At 37.6% G+C, this 24,744-nt stretch overlaps 1 protein-coding gene across 4 annotated transcripts in view; it reads right to left on the minus strand.

Moving 5' to 3' along the window:
• Nucleotides 1-1,079: 1,079 nt before the first annotated feature.
• Nucleotides 1,080-24,744, minus strand: part of LOC139753164 (RNA-binding protein lark-like) — a 40,609-nt gene continuing 16,944 nt past the window's right edge. For 2 of the 4 annotated variants that reach the window (XM_071669341.1, XM_071669342.1), the window contains exons 6-8: nt 20,155-20,342; nt 19,104-19,133; nt 18,446-18,893 (exon numbers count right to left, since the gene is read on the minus strand). In XM_071669341.1, coding sequence (XP_071525442.1) covers nt 18,863-18,893; nt 19,104-19,133; nt 20,155-20,342 — 249 coding nt within the window. In that variant the 3' untranslated portion in view covers nt 18,446-18,862. Of the gene's footprint in view, nt 1,744-3,432; nt 3,498-12,421; nt 12,481-18,445; nt 18,894-19,103; nt 19,134-20,154; nt 20,343-24,744 lie in introns of those variants that run through there. The other 2 variants (XR_011713654.1, XM_071669343.1) reach the window with 2 other exon arrangements.

Raw genomic sequence — 24,744 nt, forward strand, 5'->3', positions numbered from 1 at the left:
TTATCAGGAACCTTGGAGATGTACTTTCAAGGTATATTGTAGATGAAGTGTAAGTTACTGGTTTACAAGGATTAAAACGCACGTGTTTCAGTACAGAATTGTAAAAACAAAGTCTTTGCATAAATTTATATTTTTAAGGCCATTCAGTCTTTACATTTCTACAATCAGTCTGTTACATCAGAAGAGGTACAAATGCAGTAACTCATAGGTCTTCCACCATAAGATGTAGAAAACCTCCATGCAAACACTGAGAGAAGTACTGAAAATGTTGACTGCCCAAGTATGCGCCTCTAAGGATATTCTACATTCATGCAAGTCAAAATGCTTGTATTTGTAATTATATCTTCATTTCTGGGACATTCTGTCACTTTTGTCCAAGTTTGTGTGTCTGATTGACCTAGATTTTAACCAAGTTTGTGTGTCTGATTGACCTAGATTTTAACATCATATTTCAGACCTTCAACTGTACAAGTTAGTGCTGTATAAAAAAAACTCTTGAGCTGCGTGTAAATAGTTGGCAGAGATAGTAACACATAAATTCCATTATTCCAAATACAAATCTTGTGTATGGTAAAGGAAAGACTGGGAAAGGGGGGTTTAAATCATATTAAAACTGCAGATGAGTTACAAGTCCTAATAGAAGCAGCAGTTGCCATTAACATGTGGCTTTGTAAATATATATTCAAGGTGTTCCAGGATCTTAATTTTAACTGCAAACATGAACAAAGATGCAGGACAAAATACTTCATTTGAAGCAACAAACCAACTCAAAAACATTGATGGATTTTTTTTTTTTTTTTTCAGATTTGTAACCTACAGTATGATGCCAACATCAGAACACATTTCCATAAGAAAAGGTACAGTGTGCATCCTGCTGCTTAGATACCTAATCCAACACCCATTTTTAACCACACAATACATGTATAAAGTTCCAACTTATGAATGATAAGAAGTCTTCATCAGACAGGCTAGTGTCTATATAGCACAAATGATGATTTCAAACAAGAACAGGAGGTATTTATTTGTAGTGAAAGGAAGTCAGTCAGGCCTGCTTACACTGAGTTGTCAGTAAAACAAAGTTTATCTGTTCTGTTTTATTGTTCAAATGTCACAACTTTAAAGTTGTTCTGCTCTTTTCTAGAACACTTTTTATTTTTCCCCCAGGCATCACCCAATTCTCCATTGGAAATTTAAGCCTAGTGTACAATGTCATCAAAGCAGCAGCAAACAGGAACATAAAAGTATTCTACTGATTTGAGAGTTTTCGCTACAAAGATTGAAGTGAATTGTGGATTACCAGTATGTTATGTTCAGGTATAGGATTACAATTCCTGTAGAGAAAGGTCCTGTAGATACAAGTCTTGATCATTAAACAGGATTTCATATTTAACATAAATTTTTGCTCAGTAAAAGAACTTATACTGGATCGGGAGTATTAATATAGGTATTTGTGATCGTGTATCTGGATTGGGAGTATTTGTATAGGTATTTGTGGTTATGTATGTCAGTTTAGCACTACATATATAGCTCCAAGGGATATTCATACATGTCCTCAATATAGCAAGACTAGTATTGTGATGGTAGAGGAGCACCCGCTTCTGAAATCATGTTCATTGTTGTTCTCAGCACTGCTGTATTCTCAGTATAACTGAGTAGACCATGATGCTGCTGCTCCTCTGTCCTAGTGTCATAATCTTCATTGCCATTCTCTAGGGCTGGAGGTGACACCACTGAACTCATTTTCTGTAACAAGAATTTTATTTATATATACATTGTATCTTTAATGAAGTATTGGAATAAGCATAGAAAACAACTATTTGTTTACCTCATTGAAAAAGCAGTGGTGTCTAGAAACAGCATGGCTGTATTTGATGAATTGACATCTGCATAATGAACATAAGACTTATAAAAAAAATTTAGATTTATTGTTTAAATATTCTTAATTTTATAGCAACTGATAAATTTTACAAAATTCAGATTAATTATTATTAAGAAAAGGCTTTCTAGGCTCTGCAAGAAAGTAGCATATTTACATTATAAAGTAACTGACTTTTATATGTGTTTGTGCATGTTTTTGCCATCTCTCATGTTAACAAGGTTGCACCACAAATATAGAAATGGCTCCATATACTCGCATCCACTCTCTAGCAGTCAAGTGTAATGCACCAAAACCATAGTTCCCGTACTGTGGTTTCCCCCAAATACTTCATACACCCTGGTTCAGCCCACTGCCAGTACGTTATCCTTATGATCAGCTCCAATTTGCTCTTTCCTTTGCATTCCTTACCCTACTCCATGTTCAGGTCCTAAGCCTTTAGAGTATCTTTCACTCCATCCTTTTCCTACTGCCCGCTTTCCCCTTTTCTTTGTACCTTCAACTTCTATGTATACCATCTTACTTATCCTTTTCTCCCTCATCCTCTTCATATTTCCAAGCCATTTCTGCACACCCTTTTCTAACCTCATACATACTGCTCCTACAACCACATCTTTGTCTTACCATATTGTTTCCACCCAATCATCCCTTAATATCGCACACATTGTCCACAAACATTTTATTCCAACACTGTTATCCTGTTCTTTACATTTTTGTGCAAGGCCCACATCTCACATCTTTGTAGCATGATGCGAATACTATACCATCTGCATGAAATTCATCAAACACAGTCATCATTCTCCTGGTATCCTCATCTGGTCTCTTAACCCTGTAACTTCATTAAATGCATCTGTATACCAATTTCCAAGTCTGCTTGTTCTCTTCATCCACTTGAGTCATACATCCTACATGATGATATTAAAGTTAATATGAAAGTCCTTTACCTATCAGTGTAATCACTACTGATAAGATGTATATACATGATGTACATTCAAAGCCTTTAATTCTAGTACTGTAATATTAAAACCTACCAAAGAAATCCAATACAAATAATTCAGAAAAATACCATTGTTACAATAAAGTTTGCCTCTGCATTTTCTAATAGTTAATTGCCTTTCCAACTTTATGTGATAGCACAAAGAAACAGATGAATAGTGGACTTATTTGCACACACACACAAACTATTTAAATATTTTGTGACAACCACAATAATGATAATTCAAAATCCAGAAACCTATGACATGCAATATTACTGCAATACAATTTACATTCAACAAACTTCTTTTTATCTTGTATAGAACTTTACAAAGAAGATTCACTCAATGGAAGCATCATGATGAATGTTCCATCCAAAGTAGATGCTAAACTTGGCTTTATAGGTTACATTGCATCTTCAAATAAAATGAAAAGAAATTCACATAAATTTCCTTTCAGGTCCATTTCAAGTTTTATAATGTAAACTTTCAAGGTAACCTAAAAGAATCTGTTAACTCTGATGTTTTAAACTTGGAACAATACTATAATTATTCATGACAAAAAAATTATCAAAATCTTACCTGGATGGTCCAGTAAGAACAATACCCCCTGAGCACTGTGATATCACAAAATGACCAGATGGCAACTGTAGAAATAAGAGTAAGGAAAGTTGTATCTTCAAGAGCATGCAATAAAGTATTTGTAAATCATTTGGAGTTTAAGAGCACCAAAGGTCTTTTTATTAAATAAAACATTAAACCTGTAAGCTATTAAATGATTTTTTTTCATGCACTTAATTGTTTCCATCTGTTACACAAGCCATGGTATACAATATGTAAAGACCCAACATAAAAAAAATGTAGTCCACACTATATAAACCCCTTCATAACTTTTATAAAAACTTTACAAAAATTAGGTGTATACCATGTCATGAGTAAAAATTGCCTGATTATATTGTCACCATAAATTCTGCTCCTACTTACGTGGGGATGATCAAGAACATGGAGCCACTCAAATCTCCAATGAACAATAACCCACACCTCTGACTTTCTCACTTTCACAGCCTAAACTTTTTCAAAAGATTTCCATCTTTCATCAAATCAACACAAAAATACTTCCACTTCATTCCAAACCATTCCTCTACTATAAACTGAAACATCCCTAACCTTTAGCAGTTCTCTTCATCTGTTCACCTCTTCTACACCTCCAATTCTCCTTCTCAAACGTTACTTTATTACTATAAATTCTTGTGAACTTATACTCTGTAACTTTAATGGATAAATACTGCTTAGCACAAATTTTTTTTACCATACTGCACTTGAATCTTTCCAATCACTACAGCTTTATGTGCTCCTCCAATTTTTCTCTCCCAAATGACTGATATAAACCTCACTTTAACACTTCCATCCTTAAACTATAAACTTTACTTATATATATATATATATATATATATATATATATTTTTTTTTTTTTTTTTTTTTTTTCATACTTTGTCGCTGTGTCCCGCGTTTGCGAGGTAGCGCAAGGAAACAGACGAAAGAAATGGCCCAACCCTCCCCATACACATGTACATACACACGTCCACACACGCAAATATACATACCTACACAGCTTTCCATGGTTTACCCCGGACGCTTCACATGCCTTGATTCAATCCACTGACAGCACGTCAACCCCTGTATACCACATCGCTCCAATTCACTCTATTCCTTGCCCTCCTTTCACCCTCCTGCATGTTCAGGCCCCGATCACACAAAATCCTTTTCACTCCATCTTTCCACCTCCAATTTGGTCTCCCTCTTCTCCTCGTTCCCTCCACCTCCGACACATATATCCTCTTGGTCAATCTTTCCTCACTCATTCTCTCCATGTGCCCAAACCATTTCAAAACACCCTCTTCTGCTCTCTCAACCACGCTCTTTTTATTTCCACACATCTCTCTTACCCTTACGTTACTTACTCGATCAAACCACCTCACACCACACATTGTCCTCAAACATCTCATTTCCAGCACATCCATCCTCCTGCGCACAACTCTATCCATAGCCCACGCCTCGCAACCATACAACATTGTTGGAACCACTATTCCTTCAAACATACCCATTTTTGCTTTCCGGGATAATGTTCTCGACTTCCACACATTTTTCAAGGCTCCCAAAATTTTCGTCCCCTCCCCCACCCTATGATCCACTTCCGCTTCCATGGTTCCATCCGCTGACAGATCCACTCCCAGATATCTAAAACACTTCACTTCCTCCAGTTTTTCTCCATTCAAACTCACCTCCCAATTGACTTGACCCTCAACCCTACTGTACCTAATAACCTTGCTCTTATTCACATTTACTCTTAACTTTCTTCTTCCACACACTTTACCAAACTCCGTCACCAGCTTCTGCAGTTTCTCACATGAATCCGCCACCAGCGCTGTATCATCAGCGAACAACAACTGACTCACTTCCCAAGCTCTCTCATCCCCAACAGACCTCATACTTGCCCCTCTTTCCAAGACTCTTGCATTTACCTCCCTAACCCCATCCATAAACAAATTAAACAACCATGGAGACATCACACACCCCTGCCGCAAACCTACATTCACTGAGAACCAATCACTTTCCTCTCTTCCTACACGTACACATGCCTTACATCCTCGATAAAAACTTTTCACTGCTTCTAACAACTTGCCTCCCACACCATATATTCTTAATACCTTCCACAGAGCATCTCTATCAACTCTATCATATGCCTTCTCCAGATCCATAAATGCTACATACAAATCCATTTGCTTTTCTAAGTATTTCTCACATACATTCTTCAAAGCAAACACCTGATCCACACATCCTCTCCCACTTCTGAAACCACACTGCTCTTCCCCAATCTGATGCTCTGTACATGCCTTCACCCTCTCAATCAATACCCTCCCATATAATTTACCAGGAATACTCAACAAACTTATACCTCTGTAATTTGAGCACTCACTCTTATCCCCTTTGCCTTTGTACAATGGCACTATGCACGCATTCCGCCAATCCTCAGGCACCTCACCATGAGTCATACATACATTAAATAACCTTACCAACCAGTCAACAATACAGTCACCCCCTTTTTTAATAAATTCCACTGCAATACCATCCAAACCTGCTGCCTTGCCGGCTTTCATCTTCCGCAAAGCTTTTACTACCTCTTCTCTGTTCACCAAATCATTTTCCCTAACCCTCTCACTTTGCACACCTCCTCGACCCAAACACCCTATATCTGCCACTCTGTCATCAGACACATTCAACAAACCTTCAAAATACTCATTCCATCTCCTTCTCACATCACCACTACTTGTTATCACCTCCCCATTTACGCCCTTCACTGAAGTTCCCATTTGCTCCCTTGTCTTACGCACCCTATTTACCTCCTTCCAGAACATCTTTTTATTCTCCCTAAAATTTACTGATAGTCTCTCACCCCAACTCTCATTTGCCCTTTTTTTCACCTCTTGCACCTTTCTCTTGACCTCCTGTCTCTTTCTTTTATACTTCTCCCACTCAATTGCATTTTTTCCCTGCAAAAATCGTCCAAATGCCTCTCTCTTCTCTTTCACTAATACTCTTACTTCTTCATCCCACCACTCACTACCCTTTCTAAACAGCCCACCTCCCACTCTTCTCATGCCACAAGCATCTTTTGCGCAATCCATCACTGATTCCCTAAATACATCCCATTCCTCCCCCACTCCCCTTACTTCCATTGTTCTCACCTTTTTCCATTCTGTACACAGTCTCTCCTGATACTTCTTCACACAGGTCTCCTTCCCAAGCTCACTTACTCTCACCACCTTCTTCACCCCAACATTCACTCTTCTTTTCTGAAAACCCATACTAATCTTCACCTTAGCCTCCACAAGATAATGATCAGACATCCCTCCAGTTGCACCTCTCAGCACATTGACATCCAAAAGTCTCTCTTTCGCACGCCTGTCAATTAACACGTAATCCAATAACGCTCTCTGGCCATCTCTCCTACTTACATAAGTATACTTATGTATATCTCGCTTTTTAAACCAGGTATTCCCAATCATATATATATATATATATATATATATATATATATATATATATATTTTTATTTTTTTTTATTTTGCTTTGTCGCTGTCTCCCGCGTTTGCGAGGTAGCACAAGGAAACAGACGAAAGAAATGGCCTAACCCACCCCCATACACAATGTATATACATACACGTCCACACACGCAAATATACATACCTATACATCTCAATGTACACATATATATACACACACAGACACATACATACATACCCATGCACACAATCCACACTGTCTGCCTTTATTCATTCCCATCGCCACCTCGCCACACATTCCATGTATATATATATATATATATATATATATATATATATATATATATATATATATATTCATACTATTCGCCATTTTTTCCCGTATTAGCGAGGTAGCGTTAAGAACAGAGGACTGAGCCTTTGAGGGAAATCCTCACTTGGCCCCCTTCTCTGTTCCTTCTTTTGGAAAATTAGGAATGAGAGGGGAGGATTTCCAGCTCCCTGCTCCCTCCCCTTTCAGTCGCCTTCTACGACAGACAGGGAATACGTGGGAAGTATTCTTTCTCCCCTATCCCCAGGGATAACATATTCCCTGCGTGTCGTAGAAGGTGACTAAAAGGGGAGGGAGCAGGGGGCTGAAAATCCTCCCCTCTCGTTTTCAATTTTCCAAAAGAAGGAACAGAGAAGGGGGCCAATTGAGGATACTCCCTCAAAGGCTCAGTCCTCCATTCTTAACGCAAAAAAAAATAGAGAGAGAGAGACTGAGTGTGAACGAGTGGCCTTTTCTGTCTGTTCTCCTAGTACAACCTCAGTGATGCAGGGGATGGTGATGCTGTTTCCTATGGGGCAGGGAGGCTCCAGGAATGGATGGAGGCAAGTGAGTATGAATATGTACATGTGTATATACATATGGCTGTGCATGTATGTGTGTGTATATGAGTGGATAGGTCTTTCTTCATCTGCTTCCTGGAGCTACCTCGCTGACATGGGAAACAACAATCAAGTATAATAAATAAATAATATAGATTAATATTTGTTTCATACATATTCGCTGTTTCCTGCATTTGCGAGGTAGCATAAGGAACAGATGACCGAGCCTTTGAGAGAAAAATTCTCAATTGGCCCTTTCTCTGTTCTTTCTTTTGGTAAAGTACAGTAGGAGGGAAGGATTTCCAGCCCACCAACCCACTCCCCACATCCTTTTTAACTGCCTTCTACAACACACTGGGAATGTGTAGGAAATATTCTTTCTCCTATATCCCTCAGAATAAGATTATTGCATATCACAGGTGACTAAAAGGGGCAGGAGTGGGTGGCTAGAAATCCTCCCTTCTTGCATTACTCTCCAAAAGAAGGAATAGAGCAAGGAGTCAGGTGCGGAATTTTCTCTCTAAGGCTCAGTCGTCTGTTCTTGACACCACCTTGCTCACGTGGGAAACAGACCATGTACGAAAATAATATATGAATATTACAAATACCAATTTAACATCACAATACTCCTCAAGCCCACAATGCAACTTCCATACCATAGACTTGGGCCACTTATTCCTAAACTGTCCTGCACCCCTCTTACAAAGGCATACAAACATCCCCACACTCCTTGACCTTATGTTTTGTGTGTCTGTCAAATCATAACAGTGTACATGTGTTTGTTAGAGGTGCAGGTCTGCGAGTACAGTTTGTTGAATTGTGAAGCTGAAGTTGTATTTTTATTGCTATTTGCGGGTTGATAGCTATTGAGTGGTTTGGAGCGGAAGGGTCTAGTGCCGTTGCAAAGAACTAAGTGCCAAGCATATTGAGGTGGGTTGTTATAGGGAGTATCTTTGTTTCATTGTGTAGGTGTCAGTGTTTTTGGGTGCTTGGCAGCCAGAGATTGTTCCAAGTGCATCATTATATTTGCTTTCGACAAGGTGGACGACTAGGCCAGTGAGGCAGAGTCTAGGGTGAAGTGGATATATCAATATTATTACTGCTGCTCTTCACATAGGAGCAACCATCTCCCATAGAATAACAAGATTAAATACAGCTGAAAAACTTGTCTTCTTGCAAAATGTCATCACATAAAACAACTGAATCCCATTCCATACAGACCATTATATTCTAATGCACTACTTTTTCCTATTGAACTCTTAAATATGCAAAATACATAAAATTATAGCCTACAAACTACTTACTACAATATTACCTCTACCAGTGTAGAAAACATCAATTAATATTTACCAAGTAATTGTGGTGATGATGGCTTGAAGTGTTGTTGAAATGGTAATTGAGGTTTACTGGGAGGTACAAGAAGGAGCACTAACATTGCTTGTCACCAAAGAAGGTGATCTCCAAAGATTAGTATGGAAGAGCTAACAAATGAAAATCGTTAGGTATTCAATAAAATATTTCTCACGAAAGACCTTATGAAGGGTTGGAAAGAAGTACAAAATTGTAAATGGGTAACAATGCCATAAATGAGAATGCAAAATCTGTTTGAACAGGTATAACAGTCAATTTATCATGTGCAATCTTAGTAAAATATATCAAAACACCATGTATTACACACTTGTATTTATCATCCCACTTTTTGTAAGTAAAGAAAAATCTACAATAATAAAATACAGATAAATTAGACTAAATGCAACAGTGATGGGTGCCATCACTGAGGGCCCCACCATAAGTCTAAATGTACTCTTAAGGATTGCATAAAATTTCTGTAAACACCAAGACTGTAATATTCCACTGATAAACACAGTACCTGGACCATATATAATGATGTACAACTTGAATATATCCTAACAGTAAATTTTGCAAACAAGCTATGACAAGTGATGCCAGGAATCCAAGTTTCCAAGGAATAAAAAACTACTCTGAAATGGAGGCATTAATCTGTGTGACACAAACTGCAGTTAAAGGGCTAATGTCAACTATGATTTAAGTAAAAGTATTTTCCCAGCCGTGATGATGAAGTAAGATGGTAACAATAAAACACAGCCTAGTTGCTGCTGACATTTTAGCACAATAAACATTTAAGATGCTGCCATCAGGGTGCATCATAACATATTCTCGTAGCTGGCTCTGCAACAAAATGACTGGTGGTGGGTGACATTTTCAAAAAGTATCATTGCGATCCTTCCATTACATTAAAAGTTATGAGGCAGTGATAAAAGTATCATGACCCCTACCATGAACTTTGGGAACTCACTCAAGGGGGTGGCCATGGCACGAATGTCTCCATAACAGCTGAACTCCAGTGCAGCTTCTTAGCCTTTTGTGCCTCACCCTTAATTGGCCACTGGCAGAGGGCAAGTGCTGTGCTCTCAGAGGCTCCTACCTACTGTTCCCACCAACTACTACCCAATGTGTATAACTAAGGGACCTCCCTAATATTCAGCCTCCTACTTCTACCTAATGCTCCTACCTACTACTGTTTTCACCTAATGCTCCTGTGAAACTTTCCTACCTACTACTTCCATCTATTGTTCCTACCAATTTGCCAAAAGGCAGGAATAGCACAAAGCACTCTGCAGGAAATACTAGTTAGGAGGAGTGAGTTGCATGGGTAAGTACTGCCAAGTGTTATGTGTTACAAGGCAGAGACAAAAGACAGCAGCATGGGTCAAAGGATTGCAACTTGACAACCACTGAAATGCTGGCTCACTACGCAATACCCTGGAGGGCAGTGCTGGTAATATGCCTCCTTGGGCCGTTGGCTGCCTAACAACTACTACCAATATGTTGTCCAGGTCATCCACCCTTTCAAAAGCAAACATAAAAGAGCATTCAGAACAATCGCCAGCTACTTAGCAACCTAAAACACAAAACACTGAAACAGCAAAAGCAAATACTTTCAACAGGATCCTACATCAACATGCTTAGCATCTAATGCTTTACATGCACATTAGATTCCTTCTGCCTGAACTCCTCCACAACCTCAAAACTTACACAAACAAAAAGGCAACCCTTGCCACTAACATCTGCAACACATACACACAAAACCCACTCCTTGACAAACAACACTCATTTTGTAAACTTCCCTCCTACCAGTCACATATGAGTTACAATTTCTCTTCTATGCTTGTGGACATCCCCCACCTCTATATTACAAACATCAATTCGGCCAGATTGTTGTTACGGAGGACTTTATCTTCAAAAACACATAGGGGATTAAAGGAAAAGATGCACAATGACCAGATAATTAAAGATGACTGTTCAGCCCAGGGGTGTGAAGGCTTGGATCCCATCTGCAACTACAAGTGACTGGTAGTAAAATTCAGTACTTGTAATATTACCTACATCATGCCTTTGTGTACTAGAGGACAAGATGCAGGTGCATTCTAAACTTACCACCTCTTGGGCCAGACTACAGTAATGGGAGGTCCCATCTGGCCAAATGCAATACCCAAAAGTGCAAAAATTAGAAAAAATTACCTTAAATTCAGTTCCAAAACAGAGAATCAAATGTTAAATACCACTAAAGAGTTAAATGATGCATTATTCAACAAAAATTCCACATGTGTCATAAGGTAATTCATGAACAGTAAATGAATAATTAGGCTCGGATTCATCAACAACAAATAAATAATCAGGCTCGGCTATGTCTATATCACCTATACATAGAAGTTGCAATGCCTGATCTCAAAAAGTAAGAGGAAATATGAGCTGAGTCAATACAGATATTGATGATTAATTAAATCACATTCTATTAATTGTAATATTGTCACCAGATGATCATAAATTGGCTGAGTCTCATTGAGGGTGAAAATACAGACAACAAACAGACACAAGAAGCTAAGCATCCAAACGTTTAACTGAATACAGTGTTTATCATACTTGTTAGAATTCTGAAAGGACTATATATCACTCAATGAACAGTGACACAAAAGCTTACAGCAATAAACACATTGGACCAAGTAATTAGAAAAGCACACTCGCATAAATGGGTACCATATCTAAATGAAACTTGAAAAAATCTCAACAGGAGACTATGTGTCACCTTTCTGGACTATTAGTCTGACAAGTCTTTCTTAGTCACAGAGAAACCTTTTGGGAGAAAAGAAGAAGCCTGATATAGAACTACAAGACATATAACCTCCTCTAAGAATGCTGTCAGAATTCAACCAAGGAATCCAATGCAAATAATTTGAAACTAGTTTTAATAAAGGCATGTTTAGAACATGGATAGAATTTTAGTTCTCATAAACCTACAAAACTGGGCATGGAAGCAACCCCTTGTGCAAATTTGCCCAGTGCAATCATAATGCAAAATAACAGCTTTTGTGACAAGATATATTATGGCTGGGGAATTATGGGAAGGGGTAAATAGCTCTGCTAATAAACAAATGAGAAGCTGCCTCACTTGTTCTTTTACTGGTATGGCTTCTCATTAAATTTCATTGTTCTAGTTGCCTTCTTATGGATAACTGGAGGTAGGAGTCATGATTGCAAAGAATGGGGAAGAATATATTTAGATAAGGAAAACTACAACTGGGACAAGCACTGAAGCACAACTTAGATTGCCTTACCTATTCAGCAGAATCAATCTATTTTGCGTTAATCTGGTCATCTCCACACCTGGCGCTGCCTGAGGATACATTAAACACAGTCAGAGGCTATGTAATAGAGGCTTTATATTGAAATCTACATTCATATTTTTGTCATAATGTAGATAACTAGTAACATACTACATAAACTATCCTCCCTTTAATGTAAGAAAAATCATCTTCACAATAAACAAAAAGTGACAGATCATTGTAAAAGAGAAATTATCTATAACATTAACTACCACTATCAATAATAAAACAAGTTATAAAAAATATACTATTTGGAACTCTATAGTATGAATTTCCACATGCCAAAAGAGATTCAAAGAATGATAAAACAACTTTTTACGTCAAAAATAACACTTACAAATGTCAAGTTTCCAAATCAAATTGGCTACTGCCACCTTTAAATCATACACACTAATCTATAACCGTGTATGTTTATTTGAAAATACACATCATGCACAGTAAATCATTATTTCAAATACGTTAACTCATAAAAACTGGCAACTCAGTAAAAAACAAAATATTTTCTAACAATCAATTAGCATTTTGATGATCATAATAGGTGTATGGTACATTAACACCAGTAATGCATTGAAACAAATTTTCCCTTTAAATAATTTCATATAAAATTATTAAAATCACTTCCAATTTTGTAGTTTATGATCAAATATGAAGTTGAAAAGTTATAAGAATAAAAGACACTTCTAACTAGCATGTTGTTTGCATTCTTTCCAGAAACTTTTTTTGTCTGAATAATGGAGAGGCACAGTAGAACCTTGATAATTACCAAACAACCCAATGTAAACTACAGAGTGTACCAGACTAACATTGTGCAATGCATATAAGTGATATTATACCAATGCATATTATCCACTCAAGTGCATACTGCACAGTGAAAAAAGAGATTCACTCGTATGGAACAGGCATACAATGCTGTCATTTATTAAGTTCAGCTATCTTTTTTCCATATGCATTCTATTGCCAATAATGAAGGCTCAGGTAAATAGTCTTTCACATACCATGATCCCTGGGCACATCCACATACCTCTGTTTATTCCTGTTGAGAATGAAATATGCTCCCTCAACATGCTGTCCACCTTCTTTAAATATATCTACTCCTGTTCATGCAATGTAAAAAAAATAAAGTATTCCCCCATGTTCATAAAGGCTGAGTAATCCATTTGTATAATCACTAACTTCCCAGATTTTATAATTCTTCTCTATTCTTTCTCCAAACTTTAGTCCTATTTCTCATAAAAAAAAATCCCTCTACAAAAGTTTCACTCTTAACAACTTGTCAATGTACAAGACTGTGAGCTTTAATATTTTTTTTTTTTGGAAAACTTGTTAAATATAATGACTCACAGCTTTCATTATTCTACTTACAGCTTCAGCAATCTGCCTGCTTAAAATAAATTACTCTAGCTCATATATCAAACTTTCATTCAACCACCATTATACAATTTTATCCTGCCAATCTCATCACACTTCAATCCAACTCTCAATTCTAGTGAAACTGTCAACTATCCTTACTCATTTTTATGCCTAAGTTGCTCCTTCACAATCTCCCAACTCCTTTGCTACTATCACCAATTCTTTTGCTACCTCAGCTAGCAGTATGTCCCTTACAGCAGCATTCAACTCCTACACTAACATCATGATTACTGGTAATAACCTTCCCCAATGCATTATCATATCGGTTATGAGGTTTCAGAGACAACTTGCTAGTTTCAATCCAATCATACTACAAGAGAAAGCTACTGATTAAAGACTGAACTACAACATCTGGCAGCAAAAAAATTTGAAGCTAAAAGCACACAAAATTCTTGAGCTAAACATGAAAATCTCTATATTAGGCAGTGCTCCCTAATTTTGGATAATTCTGATAAATCTCTGAGTTCTCTGTTCTGTAATAAGTATGATATCAAATATTCAATCATTAAAGACAGCAGATTATGCTGATATTTCAACTTAGCATAATGACCTGATGCCTTGCTAGGATGTTATAGATGAAATGAAAGATGGCATGGATTCTGCATTCAGGAATGAAGCACAATGGGTCATCTGAACTTCAATAAGATACTATGGTAACACCAATGAATAAAGGAGATGGAAGCTGAGTAACATGGAGTGCAATAAGCTACAGAAACAGACAAAATGCAGCAATAATCACACAAAATACCATTAAAATTTTGCCCCTCAATATGTCAAGTAATGAAGAACAAAAAGGGAGTAAACAGACCAAATTGTTTGCAGATAATGTCAAACAAATAAACATTAGTGAGTATTCACAGTTGCAACAAACTACAAAGTATTCATGATATTCACAACCTATAAAGAACCCTAGACAGGTTCTAGTATTGATTAAATACATGACTGATGATATTCATTGTCACCAAATTTGAACTGACGATGGAATTCACAGAAATAAGCCAAAGTTAAGACCACCAAGAGTGACATTACCCAATAAGTCACTATAACACAATACTAAAAATTGTGAAGAAGGTTAACTGTACTAATCAATATCAGTATATGCCTTCAATCAACTGGATAAGCTGTTCAGAAAAAAGATTAGCATATAATACCTCCCAAACTAGAGTGTGCATCATCAGTTTGCTCTTCCACTTTTTCTTGAGGTTTAATGATGGTTAAAGAAACTTTATGAAAAATGGGGACTATGCTGCAAGAGGTTTCCAACCATTCACTTGCCCATATTAAAAGAGATAACAAAAAAAGGGTAATGACTACAGTATTATAATATCAAGCAGTTCTTTGAAATGGGGAGGAGCCATTCAATTTGAGAGCAAGGATATACTATGGAATACATTTCAGTAAAGACATGCATATACACTCAACAATCACTGAGGAGTGGGAATCTGGAATAAGCTAAGTGAAGAAACAGCAAATGCTGGAGCATTAAAAGTTCCAAGATACTCTGCACTGGAAAACAAAGGTCAAGAGAGGGAGCCCTGTGGGTATAAAACTCCCTATCCCTATGCAAAAATAGAAAATCACCAAAAAATACATTTGCTACCAACAGACACAAGGAATAAAAAATAGAGATCTGTGCTATATCAAGCCTGAATTAGATAGCAAAGTTTGAACACAACACCACTAAGCACTCCAGAGTTCTTAACCTAAAATAATCATCAATAAGGTAACTGAAGGAAGGTAGCGTAACTTTTCTGGGAATTATAAGATAATTGAAGGAAGGTAGTATTATTTTTCTGGGAATTAAAGACGGGTTCAGAGTTTTCTCTTGTATCAGAGCATGAATTTTCTAAATATGGAGGGTGACATTAGATGCACTTTAGCTCTTGTCTTCATTGAAAGTAATAAATTCAAATGCTAGATATGAACAATGAAACTAGAAAAAGCAACTCAATTTAAGACAATAATCCAGTACATTAAAATTTTGGAAAGACCAGTGGTTAAATCCTTTCCCCTTTAACATTTTCATTATGGACTTCATAATCCAAACCAAATATAATGGGATGCTTGTCATATCATGCCTTAATCATTATGCTTCATTAACTGTACAGTAGCAGCTCTAATAATTCATGAGTTATCGCACTGGAGATTTAAGGGTGAAATATAATCCACGTGATGGTACAGTAAACTCCTGTTTATCAACGACTCATTTAAACGGAAAACCCAAAGTGGCACCACTCAATTCACATATGGATAAAAATCTAAAACAATGGCATTATTCATTTTTTCCCTGTACACATAAAAAACCCAAACAACAGCACCATTCAATCCCCATATGAATAAAAACCCCAAACAACAGCACCTTTCAAGTTTTTCTCTTCAGCTATTTGAAAATTTATCAGTAATGAGGACACTTTATTTACTTAATTCATGACATTACAAAATAAATTAATGAATTAATAACTGCTACGAAATCCCAAGACAGGATAGCAAGATGATGATAAATTAATGAATTAATAACTGCTACGAAATCCCAAGACAGGATAGCAAGATGATGAATGTTCCTCACCTTTCCCACCAGACCTGTTTTTAACACAGTACCACTTAGGATTTGTTCTATGCTATTTCCCAATCCAATTTTCTCTAATAGATGCATTACAAATTCTATATTCATATATGAATCACTTAAAAACTCCATCCTCATAAAGTACAAACACGTAATTACAGAGATGGTTTGTTCTGATTCATAATACCCAAAATGCCCTATGCACTTTGCTGCCTGATTTTCTCATTAATCATCATATTGAAACTGAAACTGTCGAACAGCCATTTCACAAATTTCGTTAAACTGTTCCGTAATTGAACCATAATAAACATTCAGGTATGCCACATGCTTTTACATACATCACAGAATTCAAATGCATAAAAACCTCAATTTAAAGGAATTATAGGGGGAAGGGGTGTCCATTATTTCAAACAGTGTTTTTATTCTTTCTCATATCCCAAAAATTTTTCTTAACTAAAACCATCAAGGTCCTAAGGGTGCTACTAATGTGGAACCTACTGTACTTGGTGATACACTCTCTGAGTGATTATTGAGGCACACCAACAGCAATATGTACAATTGTGTACCATAGTAAAAAGTCACTCTTGGTCTATTGCCCACAAAATGCAAAGGCAATTCTCGATATTTCTGAAAATGAGAGTTGTACAAGACCACCAAACCTTGTCTGAATCACCAAAAAAACTTTCATGGTTATAAATTGTCATATGATACAGAAAAGTTGTAAACATATCAACATTATTTGAGATATGCATATAACCTCATTGGATGAGAGAGACCTTATACATCTGAAAAATGTTACACATTTCATCTTACATCTGAAAAGCAAATAGATGAAATGTCACAAAAACTATACCTGTCAGAATGCTGACAGCAGTTTTTCAGGTCAAGAATTCAATGTCTTAACTTGCAAGCAAAACAGACAACATACTATACACTATACGATTATGGAAGAATTACATGGTCACGCAACAAAAGGTTGGGTGTATTTATATCTAAAACTTCATTATTGTTACTCATCGAGTCTTATAAAAAAAAAAAAAAACCTAAAGAAAAACTATACAAAGAAACAGTATCGTAAGATAATGCACTTGGATTTCCTCCACTCCTAATGCCTTCTGAAATATCTCCATACAGGTGTAAACTTCAACCCAACATGCATAGGAAATAAAATCCAACTTTGTTTCAACATAACTGAACACACACACACACACACCAACAAAATGACGGCATGCCACAGCCCATAGAAAAATGGTAGCAAAAGCTTTAAATATTAATTTCAGCATTCGTAAGTTAGTAACAGATGATGCACCTAAATCAAAGAAGCACACCTAAACCTTTAGAGAGTGAGTGGTTTACATTTGCACAACACAAAGCACACATTATGTTAATTCCATAGATGTCTGAGCACAAACAAAGTGATGGGACAGGCAACATTTATTCTGCTAACTTGAAAATGGTTATCAGAACTCTTGTAATATCCCTCATCCTACCTCTCAATCTCCTGCACCAAATAAATTAATCCATCCCTTATAGATAAAATCAAATTAAATTAATTTTCCATCCTGCACCCTGAACTGAAACTTTTCTATGTTTTACCCATACTCATGATTATTTTCAAATTATAGTGTCACACACTAAAGTTCTACAGGACATTACGGTGTATGAAATATCAAGGTTCTACTGTAAAAAATGCATAATTTAAACTTGATTCCAAATAAAACCCATGAAGAAAAACTAAACTTGCATTAAAATACTAAAAGAATTTCAGGGAAATTTACTCCAAAGTAGCTGGATAGAATATGTTGGTCACCATACGAATGCACTACTTTACTGTTCCATTCGTGTGCTAACTTACCGATGTTCACCGGACCGCATAACAGCTCAGACATCAGCAGTAAAAGGTATTTGTCCAATAATCTTGATCAACTATTACTATCCTTGAAAAGACTATAAAAAATCCAAAATACACAGATACCAAAGGATTCCAGTCAGTAAAACAAGCGTTCAGTCTGCACGATTTGCATTTATTTGTAATCAATCATTAACATTCATGGTATAATGTGGCCTACATTTTACAACAAAATATAAAACAAAGAAACTGAAGGGTCACTACCTGATCCTAACTGAGAAGACTGATCGACTCGACAGTACAAATAAATCTACAAAAGAAAATGAATCAATTCGACTGATAATATTTCAGTTACAGGGTAATGCCCTTTCAGAGTATCACGAATGAGCTTCGTGTGCACATCCCAGCTTGTTAGAGCAGCGCGGCACGGGATAGCCACGGCGGCGGTAAGGATCCGGGCGAGCCGACGCGGACGCTACTAGAGAAGTTACGAATACACGCTGACGCCACACTACCGCACCCATACCAACGATTGGGGTTCAGCGTGGTGCTCCCGGCATACTTCGCGCGTTTAGTAAGGCCGACGGTCTGGTGGACCAAAACTGCGGCAATAAGGAAGGGGAGGGAGTTAGTTCTGATCTGACTTGTGCCCTCCTTATATCAAATCATCATGAAAATAATCAACCTTAAAAACTACAATGAAATGCCATGCTCCTCATATTGTCAAATGAAGGTTAGACTTTACTAATACTATGTAAGGCTGCATAAAGAGGATAATAGTCAAACAAAAATACTATCTATATTATACTCACCCACGCATTGGTGGCGGTGGAGGCGGATAGCTGCAACAAAGGAAGAGTGAATTTAATATTTAAAGCATTGCAATAGGCAAAAAATAATGTTGTCCATAATATCAATCTACTTTTGTCATGTTTATCTACAGGCAAAAAATTTTAGCATACTAGGCTGTATTGCCCAGAGCCCAGGTTCCAGTTAAGAATGTGCTTCTCTCTAAATTTCTCTAATGTACAAATAATATTTTCATATATCTAATTCACAGGAGCAAATTACTTTTTCATTTTACAGAAAAAAAGGTTTCACGTGAGTTCAATTATTTCAAATATAAAGTGTTCTAAATTATTCATAATACCAAAACAAAAAGTAACTACAACACAAAAAAAAAGGGGCAATGACGAAAATTACTTCTCTGAGGGAACAACAAGGGGAAGCTTTACAACTGATAGATGAATGGAATTTAACGAAAGTATAGGTATATGGAAAGGGTGGGTGCTAAAGGATGACAAAATCATTTGTAAAGTGAAGGGCAGGAGAAGACTATACATAATACAGAAGGATAAATTCAACGAAAATTTGAGTAAGTGGAGAATTAATTCATAGAAATGTACAGAAGACAGCAAAAAGAGACATGCATGGAGGGAATTCTCTGGGAGGAAGTCAAGTGACAACGGGAGATGGTATACAGTGTATTACATAAAAATGGGTAGACACAATAAATGTAAAAAATATTTCTAAAATTTTCATTCACAATTTCAATGTGAGGGTAAATAGTGTTGCAAGTCAGTGAAGTAACAAATAGGGAAAAATGCATCTAACATGTATAACGTCATAGTTGTAAAGAATTTCTAAGTTAAACAAATGCATTGCAAATATGACATTCCAAAAGGTTGTCAAGTTATTTACTCCACAATGTTTAGTTTTAATAATGTATACTGAATGGTAATGCAAAAATGTGCAAATAAAGCATGCAATCACAAAGTAGTGCATGGACCAATCACCAGATACTGTGTTTGCAAGTAAGAAAATTCAAGACCACCAATTACGAGAATAACCAACAATACTAACCGGGGTGGTGATGAGCGTCGACTGTACCGCATGTAACTTGGGAGAGGTGGAGGTGGTGGCAATGGCGGAAGGCGTCGCTCATACAAATCATCTAGCATAGGTGGTGGTGGAGGGTGATCGCCATAACGACGTTCATATAATACTTCATCATAAAAGCGATCATAACGACCAAAGCGATCAAATTCATCCTACAAAAAATATTTAATTACACATACATTTCTAATCCAAAACTACAGACACCTGCAACACAATGAGTAACTGCACACACTGATGTTCTATAACATAGAAATAATTAATGCAACACTACATTTCAACTTCTTATCTGAATCATTATTTCTACTCTGCTTAACAGTTTGTTAAATCAAAATTATAAGATAAACAAACAATGATAATATCATGTGCAGTGTGAAGGAACACGTACATGCATAAACATTCCAGATTCTACAGTCTTCATCAACTCAAGAAAGTAGGACTCTGCATCTGAACTCAAAGCACAATAAAATTTTATCATTTCCATTTCACCCTACCCATTCTTCCTCCTTATCTACTACTTAAAAAAGAAATGCTAAAAATAGGAGCAGACAAGGGCATACAAAATAACCTTCAGTTCCAATAACATGATAAAGCTACTGCACCATCCTCATCACCATCTACATCCTGAGATCATTTGTCCCTACCCACAACCACAATAAACTCATACAAGCTTACACAGACTGTGACAAGAATAACCCACTCAATTCATGGTGAACATCAACACTAAGTAGACATTTTCTGTGTGGAAACTGACCACTAAAATGACTCCTTCCTTTGAATAGCTAAGCTGTGGAATCATCTTCCTCCTTTCATCTTTCAATCCTCCTATACCTATCTTTAAGAAACATTTTTTATTATTATACTTTGTCGCTGTCTCCCGCATTTGCGAGGTAGCGTAAGGAAACAGACGAAAGAAATGGCCCAACCCCCCCCCATACACATGTATACACATACGTCCACACACGCAAATATACATACCTACACAGCTTTCCATGGTTTACCCCAGACGCTTCACATGCCTTGATTCAATCCACTGACAGCACGTCAACCCCTGTATACCACATCGCTCCAATTCACTCTATTCCTTGCCCTCCTTTCACCCTCCTGCATGTTCAGGCCCCGATCACACAAAATCTTTTTCACTCCATCTTTCCACCTCCAATTTGGTCTCCCTCTTCTCCTCGTTCCCTCCACCTCCGACACATATATCCTCTTGGTCAATCTTTCCTCACTCATTCTCTCCATGTGCCCAAACCACTTCAAAACACCCTCTTCTGCTCTCTCAACCACGCTCTTTTATTTCCACACATCTCTCTTACCCTTACGTTACTCACTCGATCAAACCACCTCACACCACACATTGTCCTCAAACATCTCATTTCCAGCACATCCATCCTCCTGTGCACAACTCTATCCATAGCCCACGCCTCGCAACCATACAACATTGTTGGAACCACTATTCCTTCAAACATACCCATTTTTGCTTTCCGAGATAATGTTCTCGACTTCCACACATTCTTCAAGGCCCCCAGAATTTTCGCCCCCTCCCCCACCCTATGATCCACTTCCGCTTCCATGGTTCCATCCGCTGCCAGATCCACTCCCAGATATCTAAAACACTTCACTTCCTCCAAGAAACATGTCTGCAACAAAATCTGTTGAGCCATGATTGAATTCTACCTTCTTTCTCTCTCTCTCTTTCACCAGAGGCTGCTTCTAAATGGGGTACGTTATGATTAAGTCACGTTAGTCACTATAAAATAATGGGTTATGCTATGCTTAAGTCATGCCAGTCACTATAAAATAACCATAGCAATTTCCATCTCTACATCTAACTGAAGCCTTTCTCTTGAACAGCCATTTCTTTGTAGCACCCTATTTGCCAGTGTATATTTTTGTATATATTTTACCATTTGTTGCATTTAATTCAATAATTCAATTGGAAATGATATGTTTGAGGACAATGTGTCGTATGAGGAGGGCTGATCAAGTAAGACAATAAGAGTACGAGGGAGGGAGGTGTAGCAATAAGAGTATGGTTGAGACAGCTGAGAAAGGTGTCCTGGAATGGCATGGATATATCGAGAGAATGGGTAAGAAGTTGACAAAGAGGATAAATGTGTCAGAAAAGGAGGAGACAAAGAGAAGAAGAGACCAACTTGGAGAAGGAAACATGGGGAGTGCTCAGGGTCTGAATATACAGGAAGATGTGAGGTGTGCATGCGATGAAGTGAACTGGAAAAATGTGGTACACAGAGGGTTACATGCTGTCAACAGACTGAAACAGATCATATGAAATGGCCAGGGGATAACCATGAAAAGGTCTGTGGGACCTGGTTGTGGATACGGGGGATGTAGTTTTGGTGCAGTACACATTACTGCCAGAGAATAGGTGTAAGCAAATAAAGCAATTTCTACATCAGTTCCTGGCGCTACCTTGCTAACAGAGGAAACGGTGAAGAAGTATTATCATCATAATACAAAGGAAGTGAGTCCATGACTGATGTGGATGAAAATTAAAGTAGTTCAAGAGGTGGGTGATTGTACGTGTTTATGCACCTAGTAGTAACAGAAGTGAGGAAAAGAGGTGAGTGTTCTGGTAGGAACTGAGCCACATCTGCAACTTTGATGTGAGGGATAAAGTACAAGAAATGAGTGATTTCAAGGTAGTTGTGGGTATAATGAGGGCACGGAATACATACCGTGAATCAATAAGGCAAACAATCTGTAGAGCTGAGTGCTGAAAAGGGATTGGTGATTGGAAATACCTGGTTTAATAAGGGATATACATAAGTATGCATGGGTAACTGAGGATGGCAAGTGAGCATTATTAGGTAAAGTCCTAACTGTCTGGCATAATCTGTCTATATAAATTGAATGAGTACAGTGTTTTCTGAGGAAGGAGTGAAAAAAGGGGAATCTTGGGAGGTGTCAGGAACATCCATCTAATTTCCTCATGCACTATTTGGTTCACTATACACAGATCTGCTCTTCTAAAGAAACATTTTCCTGAAATGCATCCCCTCTTCACAGCATGAGAAAAGTGTTTTATCTTCTGGTTATCTTAGCATAATCAATGTTTAATCTTGCCTGCAAATTCCTATATTTTCCATAAAAATCTCTCAGATATTGACAAAATATCGATGCTGCTTGCCAATACTTTTTCTCAAGCTAAGAATAAGGCAGGCATCCCTTATGGTAAAACTGGTCTACCTATATATCAAGAACTCTTAGTGTATTCTCGTCACAGTAACTTTCCCTTTTCTTTCATGTATGTATGCAGTTTCCAATGTCAGCAAGGTAAAGCCAAGAATGATGAAGAAATAGTCTCAGTTCACTCACATCCATCCTTAAGAAATATGCTTAATGCACCAAAAACCACAGCCCCCTATCCACAACCAGGCCTCACAGACCTTTCCTTGGTTTCCCCTGATTACATGTGTGAATATTTTTTTTTTTTTTTTTTTTTTTTATACTTTGTCGCTGTCTCCCGCGCTTGCGAGGTAGCGCAAGGAAACAGACGAAAGAAATGGCCCCCCCCCCCATACACATGTACATACACACGTCCACACACCCAAATATACATACCTACACAGCTTTCCATGGTTTACCCCAGACGCTTCACATGCCTTGATTCAATCCACTGACAGCACGTCAACCCCTGTATACCACATCGCTCCAATTCACTCTATTCCTTGCCCTCCTTTCACCCTCCTGCATGTTCAGGCCCCGATCACACAAAATCTTTTTCACTCCATCTTTCCACCTCCAATTTGGTCTCCCTCTTCTCCTCGTTCCCTCCACCTCCGACACATATATCCTCTTGGTCAATCTTTCCTCACTCATTCTCTCCATGTGCCCAAACCATTTCAAAACACCCTCTTCTGCTCTCTCAACCACGCTCTTTTTATTTCCACACATCTCTCTTACCCTTACGTTACTTACTCGATCAAACCACCTCATACCACACATTTTCCTCAAACATCTCATTTCCAGCACGTCCATCCTCCTGCGCACAACTCTATCCATAGCCTACGCCTCGCAACCATACAACATTGTTGGAACCACTATTCCTTCAAACATACCCATTTTTGCTTTCCGAGATAATGTTCTCGACTTCCACACATTTTTCAAGGCTCCCAAAATTTTCGCCCCCTCCCCCACCCTATGATCCACTTCCGCTTCCAAGGTTCCATCCGCTGACAGATCCACTCCCAGATATCTAAAACACTTCACTTCCTCCAGTTTTTCTCCATTCAAACTCACCTCCCAATTGACTTGACCCTCAACCCTACTGTACCTAATAACCTTGCTCTTATATGTGTGAATATACAATATGATATATGTTATGGTTTATGATATAATCAGATCAGTTTGTTTAAAGGTGATTAGGATTATTGCAGCATTACAATTCAACTGTCATTTACACAACTCAAAACTGAGTGAGTTTATCAGATAATTTCTTACATGCAAGATTTACTCAATATTAAACAGCAAGTGGTAGTATGGAGAGAATTGCGATTACTATGCAACTACCAACACAACCAACCTTCTCAA

This window comes from Panulirus ornatus, chromosome 14, assembly GCF_036320965.1.
Source record: "Panulirus ornatus isolate Po-2019 chromosome 14, ASM3632096v1, whole genome shotgun sequence".
Taxonomy (NCBI): Eukaryota; Metazoa; Arthropoda; class Malacostraca; order Decapoda; family Palinuridae; genus Panulirus; species Panulirus ornatus.